General features: G+C 40.7%; 1 protein-coding gene across 2 annotated transcripts; it reads right to left on the bottom strand.

The window, feature by feature from the left end:
* Positions 1-2608: 2608 nt before the first annotated feature.
* Positions 2609-20518, bottom strand: LOC140336958 (inter-alpha-trypsin inhibitor heavy chain H3-like). 2 transcript variants are annotated; one of them, XM_072420417.1, is made up of 24 exons: positions 20366-20518; positions 19228-19394; positions 18399-18503; positions 17339-17501; positions 16717-16827; positions 16284-16412; positions 15334-15450; positions 14900-15068; positions 14652-14777; positions 12747-12928; positions 12185-12370; positions 10695-10834; positions 10470-10627; positions 9341-9373; positions 8979-8996; positions 8562-8582; positions 8003-8038; positions 7790-7870; positions 6577-6651; positions 5265-5378; positions 4675-4843; positions 3657-3802; positions 3504-3582; positions 2609-2883 (listed from the first exon to the last, which is right to left on the bottom strand). In XM_072420417.1, exons 1-24 carry the CDS (start codon positions 20435-20437, stop codon positions 2745-2747), a joined length of 2736 nt encoding a protein of 911 aa, XP_072276518.1. In that variant the 5' UTR covers positions 20438-20518; the 3' UTR covers positions 2609-2744. The 2 variants fall into 2 exon arrangements, with proteins under 2 accessions (XP_072276518.1, XP_072276519.1); XM_072420418.1 differs by lacking the exons at positions 7790-7870; positions 8003-8038.
* Positions 20519-26360: the final 5842 nt, after the last annotated feature.

A 26360-nucleotide genomic window follows, 5' to 3' on the forward strand; every position in this document is an offset into this window, starting at 1 on the left:
ATTCCTGCTCACTAACTGTAATGGGGACTAGATTATTGTCCCCAATACCACAAATTTCCACAGATTACTGGGGTTATTCTTCTGTCCCCATGCACCCCTCTAATCCCAAGACGCTGGGTTCCTTGGTTCTTCTGGTGTAAAGATTTTAAATTGCCAAGCAATGGCTGATCTCCAATCCAAAAGCCACAAATAGGGACTTTACAGCAGGTAAGACACATGGGGTATGTTGAGTAGAGAGCATCAGGTCAGTGGTCAAGTCCAAACCAGATTATTAATAAGCCCCCACATTTTAAGGGTTACAGAGAACCCCTTGCAGAATTCAGGGGATTGATCCTAGAATTGCTGGATTGTGTCCTTCACCACCACCTGCTGGACATTCTTCTGTACTACAACTAGACATTGGCACACATTCTCCACCTGACCTCATTAGAAACCTTTAAACTGAGATCAAACCTGTGCTGTGATTTTGGTCTATCCATAGCAGCTTTTTTTTACCTCTGGAATGTGTTTGTGCACAAAGCTCTTACCTGCTGCATGGGCATTCTAAACAGGCTTCTGCATTTGTCAAGACATTTTCAAAATATTTATATAATGAGAGTATTTAAACAAACTGGTAATGTCACAGGAGATTGTCACTGGAGATCATTCTGACTGCTGATATACCAGAAGGATTTACACTGACCAGCAATGTTATGGGGGTATTTTCTCTGTTATATTGTGAAATAAACTCTATATATAAAAGAAAACTGTATAGCTCTATATAGCATTGTATAGAACTGTATATCATTTAAAGCACTGTATAACTCTGAATAGTATTGTTTGACACATTATAGCATTTCATTGCATTGTTCTGCTTTGTACATCATTGTACAGCGTTGTATATCATAGTATATCATTGTATTGCTTTTGTACAGCACACTGTATCCATGTAAATGACTCTGTGGCATTGTATAGCACTATATAGCACTGTATAGCATTGTTTAGTGCTGTATAGCACTATATAACACTGTATAGCATTCTATGGGACAGAAGATAGTGTATTGTTTTTGCAGCACTGTGTAACTATGTATATAACTCTATAGCATTGAATAGTACTTTATAGGACTGCATAGCATTCTATGGAACTGTATAGAGAAGTATAGTGTTTAAAGCACTGCAGAGAACTGTTTGGCACAGTATAGCATTTCATTGCTTTGTTTTGCTCTGTATAGCATTGTATATGGTGGTATACCACTGTATCCCATTTTGTAGCACAGTGTAGCCTTGTATATGATTCTACAGCATTGTATAACACCATATAGCTCTGTATAGCATTGTTTAGTACTATCTAGCACTGCATAACACTGTATAGCATTCTATAGCATAGTATAGCACTGTATTGCTTTTTTCAGCACAGTGTAATAATATATTTGACTCTATAGCACTACATAGCATTGTATAACATTATGTAGCACTATATAGGACAGAGCCTCTTCCTGTAAACACTGTTTAAGCTCCCTACACACTGACATAATGGGCCTGATTAATTAAAGCTCTGCAAGACTGGAGAAGATACACTTTCCTCTGTGAAGCTGGGTGATCCAGCAAACCTGAGATGGAAATCCTTTCCAGGTTTGGTGGATCACCCAGCTTCACTGATGAAAGTGTATCCTCTCCTGCCTTGCAAAGCTTTAATAAATCAGGCCTAAAGTCTGCAGGGAACACAAGTTTTTGTATTGAGGACTATGAAACATAGCAAAGCACAACTGACCATTGTAACCCTGCTGAGCACAGTTGACAGAACAGACCGGGCATTGTGGTTCTGGCATAAACATTCCTATAAACATGGAAATGATGAATGATGGACATCCAAAGTTTAAATCAGATCTAAACCTCATCCCCAGTGCTAATCATGGGGATCACTGAGGAATATGAATGAATTCTGATTAAGACCAAATATGACTTATGTGCTGTAAGACCACTTGAAGATGCCACCTCTTTCACACAATGTGTGTGGGAAATTCCAGAGTGATCTGCTGTAAATATTTATCACAGCTCTTGTTCTATATTTCTTACCAAATACACAAAACATTCCCAGCTTTTTTCTACGCTCCTTCAATGATCTTCTAATGAATTTCTTACTAATAACCTCAAGCACGGCTCCAGGACTTTCTGGGTCTGCCCCCACCCCCTATTCCATATCTCCCTCGTATTGTGTGCTACTTCCCCCACCTCTTAGATTGTAAGCTCTTCTGGACAGGGCCCTCTCCTCACCCCTATTTGATGTACAGCGCTGCGGAATATGTTGACTCTATGTAAATGCAGTTTATTATTGTCAATATTTATTGCTGCATTTTCCTAAACAACCTGCAAGAGAATTGAGCACATCACACAAGTAACTGACATGTGACACACTGACACATCTAACTGTACAATCCCCCTTTTACATAGCAGGAGATGCTTCCATAGACATGCACGTATGGGTTGGCATGACATCTATGCTTATTCATGTTGTGCATGAATGGGCAGGATGGATCCCTGAGCTGTTCAGTTGCTGACATCTGTAGATCATTTATTATCTTATATCTACAGAATCCTCAAACTCTCAATAAAAACTCATTTTACACCATTTATTGTTAATTTCTCATATTTAATTCATGAAAAGTCTAATAAGCAATACGTGAACACTGTTGACAATCGTTGCTGGTAACAGACAGCAATTCTTCATGCAGCAAATTTTCCAGAATCTAATTTATTTGCTATTTTTAGGGGTCAGGTGGAGCATCAAAGGCACCGGGGACGACGTGACTGATCCCTGCGAATGTGCTGTATGATTTCATGGTCACCTTTGTACACGATCCTTGCTGCTTCACCCCATACAAAGTGAAATTACAAACCAGGGAACTGGAAAAGAAGATTTTTAGGAGAATTAGACTCCATCCAGCTATGGTTAAAGAACTGAATGCATTATAAATCATTAAAGGGTCACCCCACTCAAAGCCGATAGTGATGTCTTTGGTAGACAATGAACAGCCTGACCACCAGGGAGACTTAAAATAAAAATGTACCCACCAGTCTTTGTTTTTCCTGTAGTATGGCTTTATTACCTGTTGATCCTGCCAAGAGATTTGTTATTTTTCCATTTTCTGTTGCAGGCCAAGCTGTCCAGAAACTCTTATATAGGGCTGTATTTATACATAATTCCCTCTGTCAATTCATATGAAAGTGTTCGAATCTTTCCTTAAATTTCCTTTTAAAACAAGGACTCTGCTACCCAATTGCCACTTGTCTTACTTAAACCCCATTCTGGATTCTTCACAGTACCACTTCTCTGGTCCTGTACCCCAGGTGTAATTCTCAGTATCTGTTCCTATTCTGTTTGTATGTACTCTGCACAGTACTGCTTCTCTACTCCTGCACCCCAGGGGTACTTCTCTGTATCTTATATTGTGTTTGGATGCATTATAATTATTTTGAGTATTTGGATAAACATTTACAGCCGTTTCATCAAATCAGATTCTCACCGTTCGGCTGGATAGGTCTCGCCTAGGACGGTGATCTGATCGCTCTCTATGAGGATGTTATCTTCCACCGTCATGTGACCTGAAGGAGAACACAGGAAAAGTAAAGGATCTGTGACGAGGAGGTGAAGTTCCTGTTGGAGGTTCTGGCTGTACCTATTAATCCCGTGGAGAACTCCGAGTCTGGCTTCTTATTCTCCACGTGTAGTTTCAGACAGTTAGGATTCTTCTTCAGGATGACGATGACCCGGAATTTGTTATCCAGGGACAGAATTAACTTGCGTCCTTCTTTCTTCACCAATCTGAAGAGGAAGAAATTAAAGGATTATGAAAAACGTCTGCATTTGCCACCAACTAGGAATCTTTGGGCTGCATAGAAACATTTTAAAAGAACCCCCCCCCCCCATTATAGTGACCTTTTATAGAGTTTTATAGAGTTTTGTATGCACCCTACTGGCCTGGTAGCCAAACATGGTGGTATATTTTCCACCTATGTTCCAATTCTTCCCATAAAGCTGTTGGCTGGACATAAACTTCAAATGAACAGTGTTAAAGGTGCCCAAATCCATTTTTCTTGGTTCACCAAATGACCTTAAAATTCAAAAAACCTATTCAAGTTAAACCCAAAGAGGAGCCTATTGTTAAGGTGCACATTAGGCAGTATTCCTATTGGTTGTTGGTTGAATCGGTGATTCTTGTCATGTCTGCTTGTTGTCTACCTTATTACCCGGATTTCAACTAAAGTTAAACTTTCCAAAAACTTGAAATTTATTCCAAGCAAATAGAAAAAGTAGAAACGATGATTGGTAGTTTTCAAGTAAAAACCACTGCAGGATAAAATTCAAACCTCAGAAAAATGATGTGGCAGAGGTGGTGGTTCTGGTACAGAAAAGATGGGGACTGGTTGACAATAGTCTCCATCAGAGCTGAGGTATGGGTCAGGGAAATAAAATGGGGAGCTCATTCTTTTCTCACTTCCCTGATCTGCATAGGTAACCTGGTGGAAATGTGACAGGTTCTCTTTTTGGTGCAGCTCACCATCCTTAAAGCATCCAGCCCATCATTATTAGCAGGTCACGCTATCACTCCTATAATCCTCTGCTACTGGAAGCATGGAGCCGCTAAACCAATGAGAATTCACCCCTCAGAAGGTGTCATCATGCAGGACAATTACCGCACTCCTTGCAGCGTTGACGCCCAGTTGAAGCTCTCCGTGTTCTGTCCGTTCATCACTGTGATAATATCAACATTTATTTCCACCGATATCATCTTCTTCCTGTTCACAAATCCCAACGCAGCAAAACCGCTCCCATCAGCCGTGAGTCTGCCGTTCAGTGTTACGTCTTAGGGGAAAATAATCCCCAAATTAATTTATAGAACCCCAAATAAAATACAGAGCAGTGAGTGTAAGCTGTGGCTCAGTATTCTCTGTACAACGCTACAGAATATGTCAGAGCTCAATAATTGAATAGTACAATAAAGTGTGGGGGGGTACATTAGAGTGTCAGCTCCTCTGTACAGAGGCTGATAGGACTGGCACAGTGTTCTCTGTACAGCACTGTGGTATATTTTGGAGCTATATAAATGTATAATAATAGTGTGTGACTGTAGGGGGGTCATTAGAGTGTTAGCTCCTCTGTACAGAGACTGATGGGACTAGCCCAGTATTCTCTGTACAGCACTGCGGTATATGTCAGGGCTGTATAAATGTGTAAATTCAGTGTACATGAATAATGATGAATAAAATCATTTCTTTTTTCTCACCATGGTCGGGGCTGTGCAGCAGGTTGATCCAAGTGTCTGGCTTCTCATCAATTCCAAGCAGAATTTTGTTAGTAAGAAATGGCAGCGTTATTAATGCGACAGAGGTAGAATTTCCTATAAAGTGATATAATGAAATAATAATCACTTTCTGTGTCCCGCACACCCATCCACTCACACACAGATATACCAGGCCGGCTGCAATGCATCCCTTGTGAAATGCGATATGTAGTTTAGGTATTCTGTAAGAGGAGATTTGGACATTTATGATCATTTGCTGAATGCTGTAGTAAGCTGATCTTATGTGGTAATGGATTGTGGGTCACCTGCTGAACTTGATAAGCATTGCAACCATTTGACCTCAAACACTGCATGTAGCACCTTACAAACCTCAGCGCAATTCAGCTGCATATTACAGACAAAGGAAATATAAATATTTAACTACTATTTTTATTTGCAGTTATATTGCAGTTATTCAATGTAGTTTGCTTCATGTCTGCATTTGGATTTATTTAATTTAAAAAAATGTTTACTTTCTTGTCAGGATGCAGCGGAGCCTCCAGGCTGATATTGGCAGCCAGATAGAAATAGAAACCTTTTTAAAAGGATGCTTTTTAAAGTAAAAATTTTAATTTTTTCTTTTGCATCGCAGTGGTCAACTTTTGGAAAGTAGCAGTCAGATCGCCATTCTTTTCTTCCATTTTTCTTCCAATTACCACTTTCATAATACTGCATTTAGAAAAGCAATCATTTTTTTTTTATATGAATACTGGCTACAGTTTAATTACCCCTATGTTGATGATTAGGAACTCTATTAACTTGAACAAATTACCCACCCCTAATATAACCAACTTCATTGCCAATTTTAGAGTTGCAACTAGCACCCCATAGACTTACATTGCATCCAAAAATGTCGTGCTAATGGCCTCTAGTGGCTACTTATGGGTACTACATCCAAAATAAAAAAGTGTCAATCAGGATTGAAACAAACCCTACTGATCCCTGTTGACGCCTATGGCATTCTCCACTTTCACAAACAAATACCTGGTTATCATTACCCAATAATCGGGCTGATTACTCATCTTAGCAATGCATGTAGTGATCTTGCTGATCTTCTCAGCTGATTATTTTGATAAACGAGGAAATAAATGGTGGTATTGGTGTATAATCAGTGGTGCTGACGTGTTGTAGCACAGTGTGCACGCCTGATAATTGGTCCGTGGTGCGAATTGATGTGACACACTGCAGGTTAATGATTGGCAGCGGAATGTATGTGGCCCCATATGGGCCCTCAGTGACCAATGTCTATAGTTACCAGTATCTGGGCTGTTCCCCTTGGAGTTCTTTGATTTCTCTACAGGAAGCTGGTCTAGGATGATTTTACTAAAATCTAAAGAAAAAACTAAAGTTTTAGTTCCCCAAGCAGCCAATATTAATCAGCACAACCAAATAAAAAAATCCAATCAGCAGGTTCAGATTTTCACAGATTGGTATTTTAGCTTATCAGCTCCCCTGCAGATCCCCTCCCTGCCCCCCAAACTTATCAGCAATCAATGACTTAAGCTACGTACACACTTCCAATTATTATCGTTGGAAAACGAACGACGAACGATCCTGCACGATATCTACGAACGATCGTATAGCACCGATCCTGCACATAGAGATAACGACACGATCGTTCGTAGATATTGTACACACAATAGATACGATTGTTTAAGCGATAGAGGAACTATGTGCACGACAGGAAAGTGAACGAACGTTCGTTCATTACGCATGCTCTGAACATGGACGATCAACGAACGACCGTACACACGAACGATGTTCAACGATCGTCGTCCAATCCGATCCGCCGGTCTGGTCGTTCGTTTCCAACGAGTTTCCTCGTTCGTCGGCGTCGTTGGTTACTTTTTTACGAACGATTTTTTGCCCAATCGATCGTTCCTCGTTCGATTGGAGCGATAAAAATTGGAAGTGTGTACGCACCTTAAAGACCTGCAGACTGTTTACATAGCACAGGGAGCGATCACATGGGATATTTCACTCAGCTTAGCATATGAGATGAAGCTCTGCTGACCTCAACCCTCCAATCATGTGCTAAGAAAAATCCTGGTTATTTTACATTTACTTTCATGGGTTTGGTCATTGATTACTATGTGAATTATTTACTGTGTGATTACTAAACTAAGTGAACTATCCCCTACAAGAGGATAATTGACTTTTCTATGGTAACATCTTATGTTTCCTCAGTAAATCTATCTGAGCCTGGACAGTGAAGGAGAAGCAGAAGATTTACCTTTATGTCATTCTGTTATTTCATTCTCCTAGACTGATTGGCTCAATGTGCTGCTTTTCCCTCCCACAGTCTGAGCTCAGCTATACAGAGACTGCATATGGTTGATGTGAGGTATTTATATTTCTTACATGAAAATGATAATTATAATGTTGCATTCATGTGAGTTTATTATATTTGTCTGGAGGTCAACTCCACAAATGCTTTGCAGAATAGCAGAAGTGGAGAAATGATTTACCTGCCTCCTGCTGAGGTTGATGCCAATCCTGGATAGAATGGCTGGGTGTGTCAATATTCGATGTGCGGGCATAGTGGTACACTGCATGGACAACAGACACCCGTTATTTAAAGGAATGAATCATATTGAAATTAATATGTCATATCTATATTGTGTGAATGTACCGCCTGGCACTCATCAAATCACCGCAGTGCCAGACACAATGTATGTTACCTTTCATGTGTAAGTTGGGTCTCTTTCTGTACAAAACTGAAACAGAAAAAACAGCTCTTTAATATCTACATCTGTACTAGGCTACAGAATATGTTGCAGATAAAAATATTACCACTACCAATCATAATAAAGCTAAATAAATGGTGTGTGATTGTGGGGGGACATTAGAGTGTCAGCTCCTCTTTACAGAGACTGATGGGACTGGCTCAGGGTTCTCTTTACAGCACTGTGGTAATGGTTAGAGCTATAAAAAAGTATAATAATAGTGTGTGACTGTGGGGGGACATTACAGTGTCAGCTCCTCTGTAGAGAGACTGATGGGACAGGCTCAGTGTTCGCTGTACAGCGCCGTGGTATATGTCAAAGCTGAAATGATGACATGTAATTCCTGAACCTGTCACCTTGAACAGCCAATCACTTGCAACATATTTGAAAAAAAAAACACATGAATTTCCCTTTCACATGATTGGATGGTTGATGTGATGAGTAAAAGTAAAAAATAAAAAAATGTTGCTTTAGTAAAACAATCCCAAAGAGGTCAAGAATGGAGGAGACTTACATGCTGAGCGTGATCGTGGAACTGAAAAGAAAACAAAAAGATTGGTTACAGGGAGCAAGAAACATAAACATAAAAAATAAATAGCAAATTGCCATTCACCATTAGAATTATCACTCTGCAAATTACTTTTCACTTAGCTTAGTGAATGTGGTAAAAATTCCCATTGCAAAGAATAAATCAATCACATGCAAATAAACAAGAAATGTTTATTTTATTTTTTTATTTATTATTGTTAACACAGAATTTTTAATTTATAATATTTATTATTATTATTATTAACACAGAACTATTTATTTATTTTTATTATTTTTTAATAATTATTATTACAGAATTATTTGGATGAAAACCGTCAGGTGTTTCAGCTAAAATCTCCCCATGCCAATACAACATCCCCATCTGATTATTGTGACAACATACCTGGTCTTCTTCCCGATACTTGAAGAGAAAGAGAAGAGAAAATCAGATCACATTCACACAATGCAAATATTAAATGTAATATGATAACAATATACATTGTAACTATTTCTGTTTTTTTATATTTTTTCCCTTGAAGTTCCCCCCTTTGATCCCGTTTTAAGATATAAAAAGCCTCGGTTTTAGTTGGGGTTCTGTACATTCACAGTAAACTGAATTCTTTTTCACATCGCTTCACTCAGAGATCTCAATGATCAATGTTAATTTATTCATTGATTGTATCTCTGCCGCAAAACTGTGATCTTTCTTCACACATATAACACCAATATGTCCTTATTTCTGAACCATAAAAGATGCAAACTTACCTCTATTTATCTGAGAGACAGTAGAAGCAGAGTCTGAAAAAACAATTGTTCAATTAAATTTAATTTATTTAATTAATTTCAAATTATTAAGTCAACACAGAATCTATCTGGAAAAACATATGTTTTTCTCTGTAATGATGGGGTTCAGGTGTCCCTGATGTATGATCTGGTGATTCTCCATCATACAAAGACATTGCAGACATCTATGGTGAAGACCCTTTTCTGTCCCCCCATGACTGTCCCCTGGGGTACAAAGCCAGCTCCCCACAGACATGGGGTCACCAGTTTGGTTTGTAGGAACTCAAGTGTCCTGCACAGAGATGTCAACCCTACTGAACACCTTTGGGATAAATTGGTAATCATGTGCCAGGTCTTCTCGTCCAACATCAGCACCTGACCTCACCAATTGGGGCAAAATTCTACAGACACCCTCCAAAATCTTGTCAAAAGCTTTGCCAGAAGATTGGAGGATGTTATAGCCATTCAAATTGTAATTTGCATATTATGGTCTATGGTGGGGTGGGGGTAACGTCATATTAATGGCCATGGTTTTGGAATGAGACGACCACCAAACTTTTCGGTGTCATAGGGAAGCCTTCATGATAATGGTTATGGAAACAAGATGTTCAACAAGCTCATATGCCATATAATCTATCTCTCTCTGTGGAATAATATTGAGCAGAAGGGGAACTTTCTGAGTTTGGGTTCTTTAACTAATGAGATGATATCAAATATGTTGTGATAAAAAAAGCAAGATGGCAAAGGATACCATCACAATTTGAAAGGCCTGGGAGCTCATTGTCTATACAATGGAGGCAATATGGTACCACTGGAGGGGGGCATCATATACAAGGATTGTGGGGAGGATTTGCAAAGTCAAAGGAGGTAAAAAGCAAAATTGCAAGGAAACAACCCTAAAAAATCTGCTGAGCTTGCTATCTATGTGATGTAAGTAAAGTTAGAGCATTTCCCAAGCTGTGTCCCCGATACTTGGATCCCCTCTTAAATTCCTCTTGTATTGACAGAAGACATATAGATATTTACTGATCAAGGCCACAGGCAACAATAAAAACTTGACCAAGATTCTAACCTGTCCTCACCCTGTCCAAAATTAATAAAGAAAACTCACTGTCTTCATTTGGTTTATTGGCCACAATTGTACCCTCATCGTTTTCCTTGGTGGTGGTGATAACCATGGAGGTGAGCGGAGTCACAAATCCATATTTCAGACACAGTTGTAGTGCTTCCTCTGTTATGTTTTTCTTAGCTTCTCCCTCTGCTTGTATTCTGAGGAGAAATAGAAGAAGGTCCATAACTTAGGTGAGGATTATCCTGTTGTACAATGATAACTTACTGTTTGGTTAGCAGTTGTTCGATGGTCAGGTAAGCCCACAGTCTCTCAGTAAAATCCCCAAAGGCATAGCACTGTTCTTTGGTATAATCATCAGCTTCCTTTATGTTGGTTTCTACCCTCATGGAGAACTCCTCTACTGCCTGGACAAAAAAAAAAACAAAAAAAACAATTCATCTTTTTACTGACATACATAAAAAACAAGGTGTCTAAAAACTAAGATGTATTTTACAAGTGAAGCCTGGTAGGCTTGATCTCCAAATGAATCCCCCTGGACTGGTTCATCAAATGGAACCTAGTGGGCTAACTCTCCAAGTAAAACCTGGTGGGCTCAATCTCCAAATGTCTCCAGAAAGTCTAAATCTAAAAAATGGAGCCCGGTGGGATGGATTTCCAAAGGAATCCTTCTGGGCTGGTTTTCAACATGGAACCTGGTGGGCTGGTTCTCCAAATGAAGCCTGAGTGGCTAAATCTCCAAGTGGATCTAGGTAGGCTGAATATAGAAAGTGCAGCCTGATGGACTGAATTTCCATCTGTGACCTTGTGAGCTGGCTCTTAAAAATGGTGCCTGGTGAGTTGGATCTGCAAAGGAAGTCTCCTGGGCTGGTTCTCCAAATGAAGCTTGGCTGGCTGGTTCTCCAAATGAAACCCGGTGAGCTATATCTCCAGATAGACCTTGGAACTGGCTCTTTAAATGGAGCCTGGTGGACTGGATCTCCAAAAATAATTTTAGACTGGGCTGGTTGTCTACAGGGAACCTGGTGGTGGACTCTTCAAGTAAATCCTGATGGTCCCAACCTCCAAAGGGTCCTGGAGTGCTGAGTCTAAAATACATCCTAGTTCTGGATGAAGTGGAGAGGAGTGGAGCATAGTGGGCTGGATTTCCAACTGTGACCTTGTGGGCTGGCTCTTCAAATGGAACCTGGTAGATTGACTCTCCAAGGTAATACTGGTGGTGTCAATCTCCAAAAGGATCCTCATGGGCTGAATCAAAAAATGAAGCCTAGTGGGCTGGTTTTCTACCTGTGACCTTGGCTTGACACAGATTTTGATGAGTTGCCTGGTGGAGTGGCTCTTTCTGTGTTTCTTTTTATGAGAAAATATTTCTTGGGATATTCCAAGACGTCTCTGAGAAGCAATATGCTGACGCATTTTGGCAGGGATTTATGTTTACAGAACCACTAAAAGACAAAACTAGGTGTTGTTTGGCCTCATTATCTGGCCAGGGTGCACAGAGCTGCCCAATCCATAATGCTCACATTTTTTTAGAGCCCAGATAGGATTTCAGTGGTTTGTATTGCAACTAATTGGACTTTCAGATATTCTTTCATCTCTACTACAAAAAATATTTAATAGGATTACTTTGAAAGTAAAGTGAAAAAAATACAAAGCCAAATAAAAAATATTACCCCTGCCATTATCTAAATAAATTAAGATTATCAGAAACAGTAAACAAAAGGTAAAAGGCAGCGCTGACCGTCTGCTCTACTTACACCCTGAGCTGTCACTTGCGCAGTTAGGATATCAATGTCATTATTGTCAATGTGTCCAGCCACAACCAGCTCAGAACCCTGATAGAAGTGATTGAAGCTGTTCTGGGTCAAAACATTGACTTGGAGGTCGAGATATTGTACGCTTACATCCAGGAGGACCGGGAACGCCACCTCCTTGTAGAAATTCTGCAAAAGATAAGAAATATTCTAAATTGGATGTGGGACTTTTTCATTTCTTTACAGTTTAAATTATTTCAAAATTATTTGGATGTATTTCATATATGTGTTCAGTGTTACTCCTATTTGCAGTAATCACAATATGAACCAGCAAGCAAAGGAAAAAACCAAGGATGGCACTCAGGTATATAGAACCGAATTGTAATAATATTTCTATAACATTTGCAATATATACAATAAGTTCAAAGGAATCAGACAAACTGGAGTTTAATGATAAAGCTTCATATTATTACCTGCTATGGGGAACACAAGTTTGTCAGCATGTCAGAGGGTACACAGGAGCCCCTATGTATGCTATGTTTGAATATATAACATTTACATGTACCTGCAGCTGTAGGGCGGAGTCAGAGTCCTCGTAGATCCGCCTTGCAAGGCCTCCATTCTCCAATGACATCTTCTCCAAAAAGCAGTAATCCACATCGGAGCCGAATCCCAGACTGTAGAGTGTGGCTGCCCCCTCCATAGAGCTCCTCACATTTTTCATGATTGTGTCCAGATTTGTGACTCCTGGGAGGTGTCAAGAAATAAAATAATAAAATATTTAAATGTTACAAAGAAAAGAAATGTAATAAAGAAATGTAATAATGAATTATCTGGATAATCCTCAATAAGTTAAATATTTGTTTATTTTACTGAAAAAAAAGCAAAATATCTGCTGGATTGTAACCTGAGAGAGCATAGCTCCTTACTGACACCCCATTGTCTGAATGATCTTCTGTCTGTGGTGGAATCCTAAAATGTGCCAGACCCCTTCTTCCCCTAAGCTTCTGTTACATTGTATCAAGTCTGGCAAATCATGCTTTGCTATTGGCTGACCTCTACATCACCTTGTGTGCTCCCCCTGCTGGTGTTACTTTGTTTTATGTCTGGCACATGCTGGTCTGCTATTGGTTGGCCTCTGCATCATCCCCTGTTACTTTGTATCCCTGGTTAGGAATGAGCTTATTGTTGAGCAGACATTTCATTAACATTTATACTGGAGCAGAATCTTTAGGCTGCATTTAAAGGAAAGGAGATCTTTATTTTTACCTCCTGTGGACCTGCCACTTTCAATAATGTATATAACAATGGCTTCTAACAATGGGGACCTAGACGTTTCCTCACCTGCTACCCACTAACTGATATAGAAGCCAAGTTCCCACCTGTCCACATCAGTGCTTGCCTCCCCATTTGAAAGAAGCACAGGGAGAAGGGTAGTGTAAAGAAGTTGGACTCAGAAAGTGGTGGACTGTGAAATAGGAATCACCAGGTACCTCTATATCCTGTTAGAAATGCAATGAATCGTACTCTGTATTGTTAAGTTACCTCTTTGAACAGCGTAACATCTTCCCCATTGTATTGACATGAGGAGAAGGTGTACTATGGTCCTATCCTAGGGAGGCTACACTGTGGTGAGTGTTGTCACCCTAGTATAGGAAGTGATTTTCTGGTTGAATTAGATAAAAAATCTATGGAGAGGGAAGCGGAGTGGTCAGAAAGTTCAGAGTTTATTCTGACTCGGATTAGAGCTATTCAGACACATGACATGGTCATATGACATCTACAGAATTTTACCTTGCCCTACATTGGTTCAAAACTATCACATGGCATCAGTACACTCCCATCTTTCACTACATTGGCTTTGAATGATCACATGACATCCACAAACACCCAGCTTTCATTACATTGGCTCTGAAAGATCACATGACATTCACACACAGACCCAGCTACATTACTACATTGGCTTTGAATGATCACATGACATCAGCACATTATTAGACCTCACTAGATTGTCAGAAAATAATCATATCAGTGAAATCCCATTTTTTAACCGGATTGGAGCTAAGTAATCCAAGCTCTTATCCAACCTGTCATTGACAGCTATAGAAGGCCAACGGATAATGACAGCTGTCATCATCCATCGGTCAGACTAGCTGAGCTGCTACTAAACAGACTTGAAGACCCTGTTGGCTGAGGATTGGTGAGGGCATGTAGCAGCACACTTTGCTTCTCCTAATGTCCGCCCCTGAGGAACGTCAAACCTGTCACAGTTATAATACACAATCAGACCCAGAATTTCCAAATCCAGTTACATTTCTTGACGGATCTTACTGGATTTTATCTGAGTTAGATTTTTTGTGTTCCTGAGGACCTCTTTTAGTAACTTAATCAATTGCATTTCTATTCTCAGGATTTAAATGCACTTAACCATGAAGCCACAAGAGCAGTGCCATATTTCACATTTATTTACCAGATGTAGGGTCTCCGTCAGACAGGAAGATGATGATTGAGGCGCTGATTTCGGGTAACACTTTGTTCCTTCTGTCATTTTTCAGCATTTTGGCGGCCGCTAACAAAGCTGACTTTATATTTGTGCCTGAAAGAAAACCAAGATGAACCCATGAGATGACAATCCCACCAAGACCAAGACAATGTATACTTCCAGATAAGGAAGCCACAGGGTCAGACCCCTGCATACACAAATCCTCCATACTGTACCTCCTCTCGCAGTGATCTTTGCAACAAATTCTTTGGCGCTTAAGATATTGTCAGGGTCGGCTTTCACAAGACTCTTCTTCCATTCCGAAACTTCTTCATTAAATTTTAAAATGCCAACATGGTCTTCTTCTGGGAGGTCCTCCAGGATTTTTGTAAAGGCTTCAAATGTCTAAAAAAAGGGGAAATAAAGTCTGAACATGGAGCTAAGTCATTGGCAGTGGTTTTCTTGTAATGGATATCCTGATTTGCTGTATTCCATTGGCAGCCAATCAGAGCCCAACAACAGCTCTACAGAATGTAAAGAGACAGCTTACACATCTCCAGAGACAACCTGGATGACTGAACTCTGAATAATCATAATATGATCACAATATAATTATTGCCCCCCGATTGCTACAACATGTTATATGAATGTAGTAAATGGTTGGTGTTACCTGCTGTATTTTCCGCCCCCTCATCGATCCGCTGCAGTCAATAACAAACACCACGTTTTTGGGCAGCTTGGTGAGACTGCTGGGAGCAAAGTAATGCACAAAGTATCCATTGACGATCTGTGAGACATAAATATATATTCCTGAATGGTAATGAGATGACAATAATATATTGTATCACCTATGAGAGGTCATGATACTTCCACTTTTCATTGCATTGGCTCTGACTGATCACATGACATCCCTACAATATCAGCTTTTACAGGATTGGCTCTGAATAATCACATGGCAATCTATCAGCATTCCCATACAGGCTCACATGACATCATCATAATAGCAGCTTTCATTTAGTTGCTGCTGATTGTTCACATGGTATCATCACACAGCCAGCTTCCCCTGCATTGGCTCTCTCTAATCACGTGACATCATCACACTGCCAATGTTGAGTATAGGAGCAATCACATGACATGACATTGACTTGGATAACCATATGATGTCACAATGGCTGCTTTTCTCTCCATTGGTTCTGCAAGATCAAGTAACTCCAACATATCTCTAGCATTTACTAAAATGTCCCAGATTGGTCACATGATATCTATGGAACTAGCTTGCTCTGCATTTTCTCAAAATGATCACATGACAACAGCACATTCTTAGATTTTACTAGATTGGCATAAAATGATCATGTGACATCAGTACACACCCAGCTTTCATTACATGTGCTCTAAATGATCACATGGCTTCAGCACACTCCTAACTTTGTCTGCATTGGTTCCTAATGATCATCAGCACTTGCCTAACTTTTATTACATTGGTTCTTGATGATCACGTGACATCAGCAAACTCCCATCATTCATCGCATGATTCTGGTTAGAGCAAATTACATTTTTTTTCCAAATCAGCAGCCTGGAACATCTGTAACACCATAAACAAAGGTTTCACTGAAAACTGACCTGGATGTTCCCAGCAGATGTTTCCCTCTTCACATCATATTTTACTATAAAGTCACCATCTAGAAGTGTTTCAGCGCAGACAGAACATATACGTTGTTGGTCCATGGTGGGTTTGAAAGTGATATGTGCCTGAAAAGAATACAATGATTGTCGAATAAATTAAATTACATTGTGGATAATACAATACGGGAATGAGGCCATTGGGGGACAACGGAGGACAACAGAGGACTACGAACGACAATGTAGGACCATGGGGGACAACAGAGGACCATGGAGGGCAACAGAGGATAACGGAGGACATTGGAGGACAACCAAGGACCAAAGAAGACAATGGAGGTGTACCAAGGACAATGGAGGACAATGGAAGAAAACAGAGGTACATATAAAACGATGGAGAACCACCAAGGACCTTGGAGGACCATGGAGGACTTGCCTTATTTCCTGTATGAATTTTTGAAACCACATCTGTGAGCTCATTTGTGAGAAAGGTTCCATAAGCATCCACAAAGCTGATTTCCTGAGGCTCAGTGATCTCCACGTTTATCTGTCAAACAATTTGTATACGATTCAAGCCTGGTTACAGTTGCCCCTGCCCAGAACAATGCTACTTTCCAATGTACCTAAAGACCCTTTTGCAGAAAAAAAATTTATGAATGCAAATTTTACCATCTAAAAGTAGTTGTGACATCATCACTGTACCTGAGCAGAGAGCAGAGTTGTGGGAGGGGCCTATCAGCTCCACCTACTACAGGCTGCCTGCAGGAAACTACAGGAGGAGGCGGAGACAAGACCCGTCACCCTGCACAAGAAGAAAGAGCAGCAGTGACCGGTCTGTATTACAGAAAACTCCTGCACAGAGGCAAAGTGTCACAATGGTTTTCTGCAGAGATCTGCAAGAAACACACAAAGCACACCAAGATTCCAGTAACACATAGCTCCTGTAAATAAATTATATTTTCTGATCCCAGAATTCAGCTTTAATCTTGTCAATGCATTAGAAATAGTCTCCTCATGCAGGCTTACACCTCACAACTCTACAAATGAAATCATCTTACCTGGAAGTTTTCTACCAGTTGCCTGGGTCGAACTTTGATCCGCAGTTCATAATTCCCAAGATGCCGCTTCAGTAGCTCCTCATAGGTCAGTTTGAATATGGCTGTGGCCCGAGCACCGACATTTACCGAGACTTTAAAGTTTTCCATTGTCCTTCCCATGGATCTAAATTTTCCACACATCATATTATACAATGGAAGCCAACACTCTCCAGTTTGTGTTTCATGTGTAATATGTATCATTCAATAAATGTCCAGTTTAGTAAATGTTACCTATTGATGTACAAATGCCCGAAATGAGAAAAACGACTTCAATAGAAGACCTGAAAAATGGAAATGTGTTCGGATCTGAGCGACTCTGACAAGGGTCAAATTGTGATGGTTGAATGATGGGTCAGAGCACCTCCAAAGCATCCGGGCTTGTGGGGAGTTCCAGGTATGCCGTGGTGGCTCAGGGGCAGACTTACCCAAAGTGGCCAAGGAAGGTCAACTAGAGAACCAGTGACAGGGTGCATTATGGGAAGAAGGCAGGCTGGGAGAGGCAGCAAGGTGCATTATGGGAAGAAGGCAGGCTGGGGGAGGCAGCAAGAGGCATTATGGGAAGAAGGCAGGCTGGGGGAGGCAGCAAGGTGCAGGAAGGCAGGCTGGGGGAGGCAGCAAGGTGCATTATGGAAAGAAGGCAGGCTGGAGGAGGCAGCAAGGTGCATTATGGGAAGAAGGCAGGTTGGGGTGGCAGTAGGGTGCATTATGGGAAGAAAGCAGATTGGTGGAGGCAACAGGGTATATTATGGCAGGAAGGCAGGCTGAAGGAGGCAGCAGGGTGCATAATGGGAAGAAGGGTCTGGTGGAAGCAGTGTGATTTAAAAGATCTGCTGCTAATGTCTTGGTTCGGCATACCACAGGACACCTTCAGAGGTCTTGTGGAGTCCATGCCTGGATGGGTAACAAGGAGTACCTGCACAATATTAGGCTGGAGGAGGAGGGATTATGGATGTGGCTGATCAGTGCAGGGAGTGATAGCAAAATTACTAATAATCTACTAATAGAAAGATATGACACCTACTGTACAAGCCCGGCACTCTCACCCCTGGACACAGCTCGACTGTACATCTGATCAGCTTCCTCCTTCTTTTGCACCATGCCGACTGTTGTCACTCCATCTATTGTCCTGCAATATAAAAGAAACATTTCAAACATTTTTATTTGAAACCATTGAAACCATTAGCCAATGGGTACACTGCAAAATATGTATACTGTCAATCAGCCAGGACCCCTAAGAATGTCATTCCATATGATAACTAATGTCACGCTAAACTGAGTATAAATCGGGTCAGAAACTTTACAAGTATGCAAGAAAAGACTCCTTGAGCTCCAGTCAGTGGCTTAGTCCAGGCTGCAAGAATGCCTTCAGTCTGCTGCAGGCAGAAGAGAGCTTTACATGGATACTTCCAAGCACTGAATTTGGATAACATGCAATCTTCTCGTCAGTGTGCATTGCCAAAAAATGGGACCAACCATCTATTATTGCATGTAAAGCTTTACTTCTCCTGAAGAAGCCAAACAGTGAAACGCGTTGGGGATGAAATCAATGCGCCTAAACCTGCTTGTTTAGTCAAATTTTGTTTATATAACCACTGGTATTTAGTTGTACTACTGTTTGTTAAATACACTAGTAAATAAATACACTTTGCCACTAAAAGCCCCCTTTCTGTACTTCTGCTTCTTTTATCCATGCACTAATTTTAGGGTTGGCAAAAAAGCAAAAACCCTGTGTACCAGTTTGGAGTGGAGACATTGATCTACACTACTTTTTACATTGTTATCTCATGTGAAACCTTAGACCAACATGCATTGTATAAATTGTTGTACAATACAATAAGAATAAATCTCACATGCTGAAATTGGTGATAAATGCGGTTTTGGGAAGCTCCACTTCAAAGATTGCTTCCTGCGAGGAGTCTTCTGTGTTCCGGATTTCTGTGGTGATCAGAGTACGAGCAAAACGCGATGTGACTTTGCAGTTGAGGTCCATTCTGTAGATGTCCATTGTGGATTCCACCTGTGGATAGAACGGAGTTTTGTGAAGAATCCAAACATTAATGTATGAAAATCTCAAAACTTCGCACCAGAAGAGCTTACATTCTAATATTTGCTGTAATTGGACCAGATGAAAGCTTTTGATCGGGTCAATCATGAATATCTTTGGTTGCTGCTTGGCAGATACAGCTTACAATCTAAATTTATTGACTGGCTCAAAGTTCTCTATGAGGGGGCTAAAAACTTTCAACTTGTGAATAGTTGCATTGCTAAATCATTTGAAGTGAGCTCAGGGGTGCGGCAGGGATGCCCACTAAGTCCCCTGCTATACATGATCACAACTACCTCTTCACTGGAAGGCTGGAGAGTGGAGCGCTGTGTGGGGTTCCTTTGGGCATTTAAAATAATAGGTTTTGCTCAGCGTTCTCTGTACAGCACTGTGGTATATGTCAGAGCTATAAAAAGGCATATTAGTGTGTAACTGTTGGGGGACTGATGTGAATGCCTCTGGTTTCTCTGTACCGCACTGTGGTATATGTCAGAGATTTTTAAATGTAAGATAACAGTGTGTGACTATGGGGCGGGGGGCAATAGAGTGTTAGCTCTTCTGTAAAGAGACTAATGGGACTGGCTCAGTGTTCTCTGTACAACACTGCGGTACATGTCAGAACTATATAAATGTATTATCATAGTGTGTGACTATGGAGGATAACAGAGTGTCAGCTACTCTGGTACAAATATTGATGTTACAGATGTAACAGAAAATGAAAAGCTCCACTTTGATACATCATTGGCACAGTTGCCTCCTTCGGAATAGTTTTACCCAACATCCAGTTCTTGTGACAATGGAACTTTGTATTTTTGCCCTCATTTCTTGTCTTGTGTCAGTGATCACTGAATCTGGAAATAGGGTAGAATCCTCCAGGAGGGAGGCACACAATATATATAGTAATCTGAGAAGTTCCAACCATTCCAAGAACTTTGGCCACTTACCTGAGCGCCATAGCTTGGACAGATTCCACAGACAAGGACGACAAATAAATTAATCCACTTGATCAGAGCCATTTCTTACAAGTAAAACATCACTCGTCTGAGCACATTAATGGACAACCAGCGTCCAGATTAATGGATAACCTCAAGGGAAACAAACCCCCAAAAAACAGAATTTTGCAAGCGGTTACTCTAAGCAGCCAATCACGTGTTTTCCATGGTTTGTGTTGGAGAGTTCCGAGGGACAGAGATCAATATTTGTACATTGTGCTCTTACATGGAAAACATTGATGCTGACTTTCTGTACGGATTTATTTATCTTCAAATTCACAAATTAGTTTGTTAAGGAGATGCAACGAGGGACCTGCTCCAACCCTCCACACCCCAGGCAAGTGGTCACCGCCAGTGACCCCAAACTTTTCCTATTGTTTTTTTTAATATAAATAAGATTGTACTGAACTGGACTGATTGTTATGTAAAATGTATGGGGATGGGGATAGTAGGCGTTTCTCCAAAATATAATAAAAGCTTAAGCCTAAGCAGACTCTATATCTGCTACCTCTTTGCAAATCTCTACCCTGGCTTTTATTGCACCACAGGGCTAAATTCAAATAACCAATCCTAGTCCCCCCACCCCCACCCACTTGTTCTCTTTATTCCTCCAATGACTTCATCACTCATAACCTCATCCCATACACAGCTCCAAGACTTCTGTGGGGCTGCCCCAACTGTCTGGAACTCCCATCCTCTGCCCAAATAGGATTGCTCTTACTTTCCACACATTGAAGGGTCCTTAAAATTTCACCTTTCCAAAGTAGTAACCACCATTCTATATTCCCCCTCCTTTTGTGTGATACTTCCCCCACCTCTTAGATTGTAAGCTCTACCGTGCTCCTCCTGTATCATTATATCTGTCTGTCATTTGCGATCCCTATTTAATGTACAACGCTGCATATTATGTTATCGCTTTTTCTTTTATTTCAATATAAATTTTCTTTTAAAATGTTTTATGTTTACAGAATAGACAGTATTACACACATCATAAAATGTACACTGTTCTGGTCTAGACGATAAAAGCAGTGTTTGTACAAATGAGACAATTCGAAAAAAACATGACAGGATCTGACACCTCTGAAAGAGTACAATCAATAAAAGAAGGCAAAGAGAAGGGGATGCAAGGCTAAAATTAGGTTGTGTGTAAAAGCTTTCACACTTCATGCAAAATCACAGTTTACAAAGATACATGAATGAATGGCGTTGTCCTGATCCTGTTGTATCATCATGGAATGAAGACTACCAGGGTAAATGTGCAACTACTAAAGAGTCAACCGTGTACTGCCTTGTTACCCGACCCCATTTCACCCATTGGCTTCCCCAGGGGTATATAAGACTTAAGTGGTGTAAAAACAAGTTTTGAGAAAATACCACAGGTTGGTATATATGGAAGTATACAGGTTAATAAATAAAGCATTGGTGTAAAAGTACATAGAAAAAATACATTTTTGATACGTAATAGGGAACAAAGATAATCATAGTCATACATTGTTTGTACTACATTACAAGGGGTGGCTACTTAAAAAGATTATTATACAACAGAGATGTAGGGACCAATACAAAATACACACCTCTGAAAAGTAATTTCTAGCTAGCTAACAATATTTTAGCAATCAAACGTAAACCTAGGTTTTCAGTTTGTTGTACATCACCCACCCTAATCCCATATCCTGAGAGTAAATAGGGGAAAATCTTGCTACAGGCAGTGTAGGGCCTTAAGTTTGGCCTGGTATCAGCTTCTGGAAGTTTGGCATAACAGTTCCAAGTTCCAAGTATGAAAGGCAGAAGCAGCACCAGGAGACCCTCAGGTGAGCTGTTTTGTAGCAACGAGGAAAGAATTAAAATTACTTTCACTATCGAGACTGGAGACAAACCAGGGAGAGCCGAGCTCAGAGGAGTTGGTTGAATAATGATAGCCACCAAGATAGACATGAGAGGCAGGAAGGTACTATAAACACACCTTAGGATTGAAAAACTTGGATATAAAATAAAATCAGTCATGTTTATTAAAAATGATCAAGTCAGATACAAAGGAACTGTAAATTTTAGAATTCTGTTGCTGGGGGCTTCTATAGACCCCAGCACAGCAAGAGAGGTGAAATAGTACAAATAGCCAATCAGAAGTGCACAAGGCTTATGTGCTTGTAATGGAGATGCTGGTAAGAGAGGCCTTGGCGCTGTAATGCCTCCTGTCCACAAGAGGGCTGAGCAGCAAATGTGTACAGGGGTGAACATACAGACCCTTCAAGCAGGTGAAACACCTCCTGTATACGCACCTTAACCCTGTATTTAGTGGCTTGCCTGGAGTTAGGCTTTTTGTTTTATCTATAAATTGAGGGAAGTATATGGAATGCAGTAAAGTTTTAACTGGCATTTCCTCCTCACTTCCTGTCTTGGTGACACCCTCCAGCCAATACTTACCTGTGTGACTGACAAATACAAAAACCTCCAAAGATTATAAACCCTCCATTCCCACAATAAACCCCCCAATCAGATCAGTCAGATCAATCTGTTTCGAAGATTTTTTTATTCAATGACATACTAAACAAAGAGAATTATTTCGCATTCTTTGCATTGTTTGCAATCATCTTCTTCAGGCCTTTCTTGTTGTGTTTCTTGGCAAAACGCATATTCCTCAGGAACTTGGGATCAACCTGAAAGATAAAGAATGAGTGAGAACTTTTCAGAAGTACTAAAACGACAGACAGCAAAGAGATTGTTACATTCTTCTAGTTGTACTTTAAAGGACAGCAATTCAAACGAAGGGCAAGTATACCTAGGCAGATTTTGCATCTAATCAAACTGATCAGATCTGAAGGGAATTCAGCCACCAATCACAAGACCAATTTATCAGAAAGATTAACAGGTTGATAGCTTAAGGTCTCCCCAAACCAGCATACATCTCCATATAAAAGTCTCTTCACACAGGGTTCTGGGTGAATGAGCACCCAAACAGAGATAGATTGCACTCCAAACACCTAATCATACAGGCTTGCTGCATTCAATGAACCCTAGAATCAATATTGGGGGGTGGAACTCCAGGATCTTTGGGCTTTTATGTTGTAGTCAACATGATCCCCCCCCCCCCCAAACCAGGAGATATTTATACAATACAAAATATAGCCACTACTTTATCTGGTGTTTAGAATTTGCTCATGACAGGTAAGTTGACAATATCTGTGGAAAAGGCAATATTGAGCCCTTTATACACACTTTAGCTCCTTGCTGTGTCTATGTTCCGGGGAATGGCTTCTCAACTCTCCCAGGTCAGACATGGCAGGAGCCAAAGTGGGGTAAGCGTTACTCCATTTATAACCAATTTACGTTATTTAAAATATAGAATTTGCATGGAAGAAAGAAGACAGAGTTAAGGTACATTGTAGACATACAAATAGGGAACGGGGGCACATGGGGTTACCAAGCATGTACTGAGTTTAATACAGCTCAGGGACACTTAGAGAGCGCACCTAACATTATTACACAGTATTTATATAGCGCCCACATAATATGCAGCACCAACTCCATAGTCATATCACTAGCTGTCCCTCAAAGGGGCTCACAATCTAATGTCCCTACCATAGTTCTAATTCATCATTACAAGGTCAATTATGGGGGGGAAGCCAATTAACCTAATTGCCTATTTTTGGAACGTGGAGGAAACCCACCCAAACAAAGGGAGAACCTGCGAACTCCACGCCAATAGTGTCCTGGGCGAGATTCGAACCTGGGACCTAGCGCTGCAAAGGCCAGAGTTCTATCCTCTGAGGCACTGTGCTGCCCACGTTGTATCACTTATACCAGATACCCCCAATGAACTTAACATATACAGAACACCAAACACCTGTTCAGAATTCTAAACAGTGTCAGGGAGCTCAGCAAGGATTACCAACCATCTCAGATTACAATATGAAATATTTCCAGACATTTACACAATGGTATAAATCCCCATTAGAGGTTTTCCCTGGATTGAAATGTTGGGTGCTGGGGCAATTGTTATACATCAAGCACCTGCAGTTTCTTTGTGAAAGATCTGGTTGCAGAGTTTCTGTCTCCAGTGCCTACCAGTTGGACATTTTACAAGGGGTTAGTTCTTAAATATAAGGACTACATGTCCTACGATTCCTGGTGTGCTGAACAGCGAGGTCCAAATATATCTCTGGGGCTCCAGAACAATGCATAAAATGGCACAGAAGTCCTGGGAATGCTGGGAGCATTCATGTCAGGGTGTCTGAACCAAGACTCTGGGAGACTTTAGAAATAATTGCAGCCAATTAGTAAATGAAAATAACTGATACTGTATATTCACAGGCTTTTTGTAATGCATAAAAAAATGGACAGGAAGCAGTAATATTAGATTTATAATAGGAAGAGTTTACTGACACTAAATAAATCTTGCAGATTCCCAAATGTGTGTGTGTGTGTGGGGGGGGGGGAGCTCTGATCCAATCATATACCAGCACTTGTCTGGGGGAGGACCATCCAGTCTAAAACAGCACAGGCAATAGATCACTGGAAGGAAATGTTCCTGTAAAGCCGCCCTGGCTGTGCCGTACCAACACGTAACAACCTATGCCCCTATTTCACATATCAGCTTATTGGCAGATCACATATTGAGCTGTGTACATCATACGAAACAATCAGCACCACTTACCCCCTTGAGAGATTCGTATCTCTGGGATCTGGGCTTCTTGATGCCATTCCTGTGCCATTTGCGAGCTGTGAAATAAAAATCCTGATTATTTAAATGAAATTTTACCAATTCCCAGATTCCCAAAGCTGGCAATGATGAACTCTTTGAGCACTTTAGTTCAGACACAACAATGGTGGATCAAGAAGTGTGACAACCATCAATAAAATGAGCAGAGCGATCCCAAGGCCCCTGCAATAGGACACAGCTCTGTAAATATCCCTGACCACAAAATAAAGGAAATATCTGCTACAAAAAAAAAAAAAAAATCGGCAGTGATCCCCCAGCACTTTTTCAGTAGTTACTGTTTTTGGGTGGTAACTGAAAAGTTGAGTCACAATACAGACAGGGGCTGCCACACACCTACAGCTTCTTCTCACTAAGCTTTCTGGGGAGAATACTGGGGATTTATAATGTTGATACAGAAAATAATTTAATGCTTTTCTCCATTGACAGGGGTAATGGAGGGAGGTCAGTGACTGGGGTTACAGACGGGCTGGATATCTAATGACAGGGGTTACAGATGTGGAAAGTATCCAATAAGAGTGTAATATAGAGATCGATGACAGGGGTACAGCCGGGATGAATATCCAACGACGGGGTAATATAGAGAGGTCAGTGACTAGAGGGTAAAGATGGGCACAGTATTCAATGACGGGGTAATATAGAGAGATCAGTGACGGGGGTACAGACGGGGCCCATGTGGTTGATTCCAATTCTTGCACTAGCTCAGACTTCACAGATGAGACTACATACACTGGTTGTGGGTGGTGTGGTTCTTGGACTTTGCCATTTTGGATTCTGCAAAAAAACAAAGCACAAAATAAGTGAAAAGCATTACAGAAGAACAAACAGAAAAAATGTAATTATTGTTTAGGGTGTCCCCGATTGGTGCCCTCTATGTGGGTCCACAGGGGCAGTAAATATATAAGCAGAATGAAAGGTAACTCATGTTGTATATTACAGTGATTGACGTGCTGGTTATTTTGTGTGTATGAGTAGAGGGCACAACCACTGACACATTGCACCTCCTCATAGCACAGACACCTATCAAATCCCCACCATAACTACAATCCAAACAGAACTACAGACACAACACCATCAGAACCACAGACACCTCACCCACCAAAACGACAAGCAGAACCCTCGGAACTAGAGGCATCCCACCCAAAACACTATCAGATGCACAGAGGAACCCCCACATCTTCCTTGTAACACAGACATCATCTGCAACTAGAACTACGGAGCACCCCCCCC

The sequence above is a fragment of the Pyxicephalus adspersus genome, chromosome 8, assembly GCF_032062135.1.
Source record: "Pyxicephalus adspersus chromosome 8, UCB_Pads_2.0, whole genome shotgun sequence".
Classification (NCBI taxonomy): Eukaryota; Metazoa; Chordata; class Amphibia; order Anura; family Pyxicephalidae; genus Pyxicephalus; species Pyxicephalus adspersus.

Excerpts from the sequence above, each read along its gene's own strand:
- LOC140336958 (XM_072420417.1), bottom strand. The coding sequence starts at position 20,437 with ATGGCTCTGATCAAGTGGATTAATTTATTTGTCGTCCTTGTCTGTGGA. Across the intron at positions 17,502-18,398 it reads GAGAGTGCCGGGCTTGTACA|ATCCATGGGAAGGACAATGG; the intron begins GTAGGTGTCATA and ends TGGAAAATTTAG. Across the intron at positions 14,778-14,899 it reads AAAGATCACTGCGAGAGGAG|GCACAAATATAAAGTCAGCT; the intron begins GTACAGTATGGA and ends GTTTTCTTTCAG.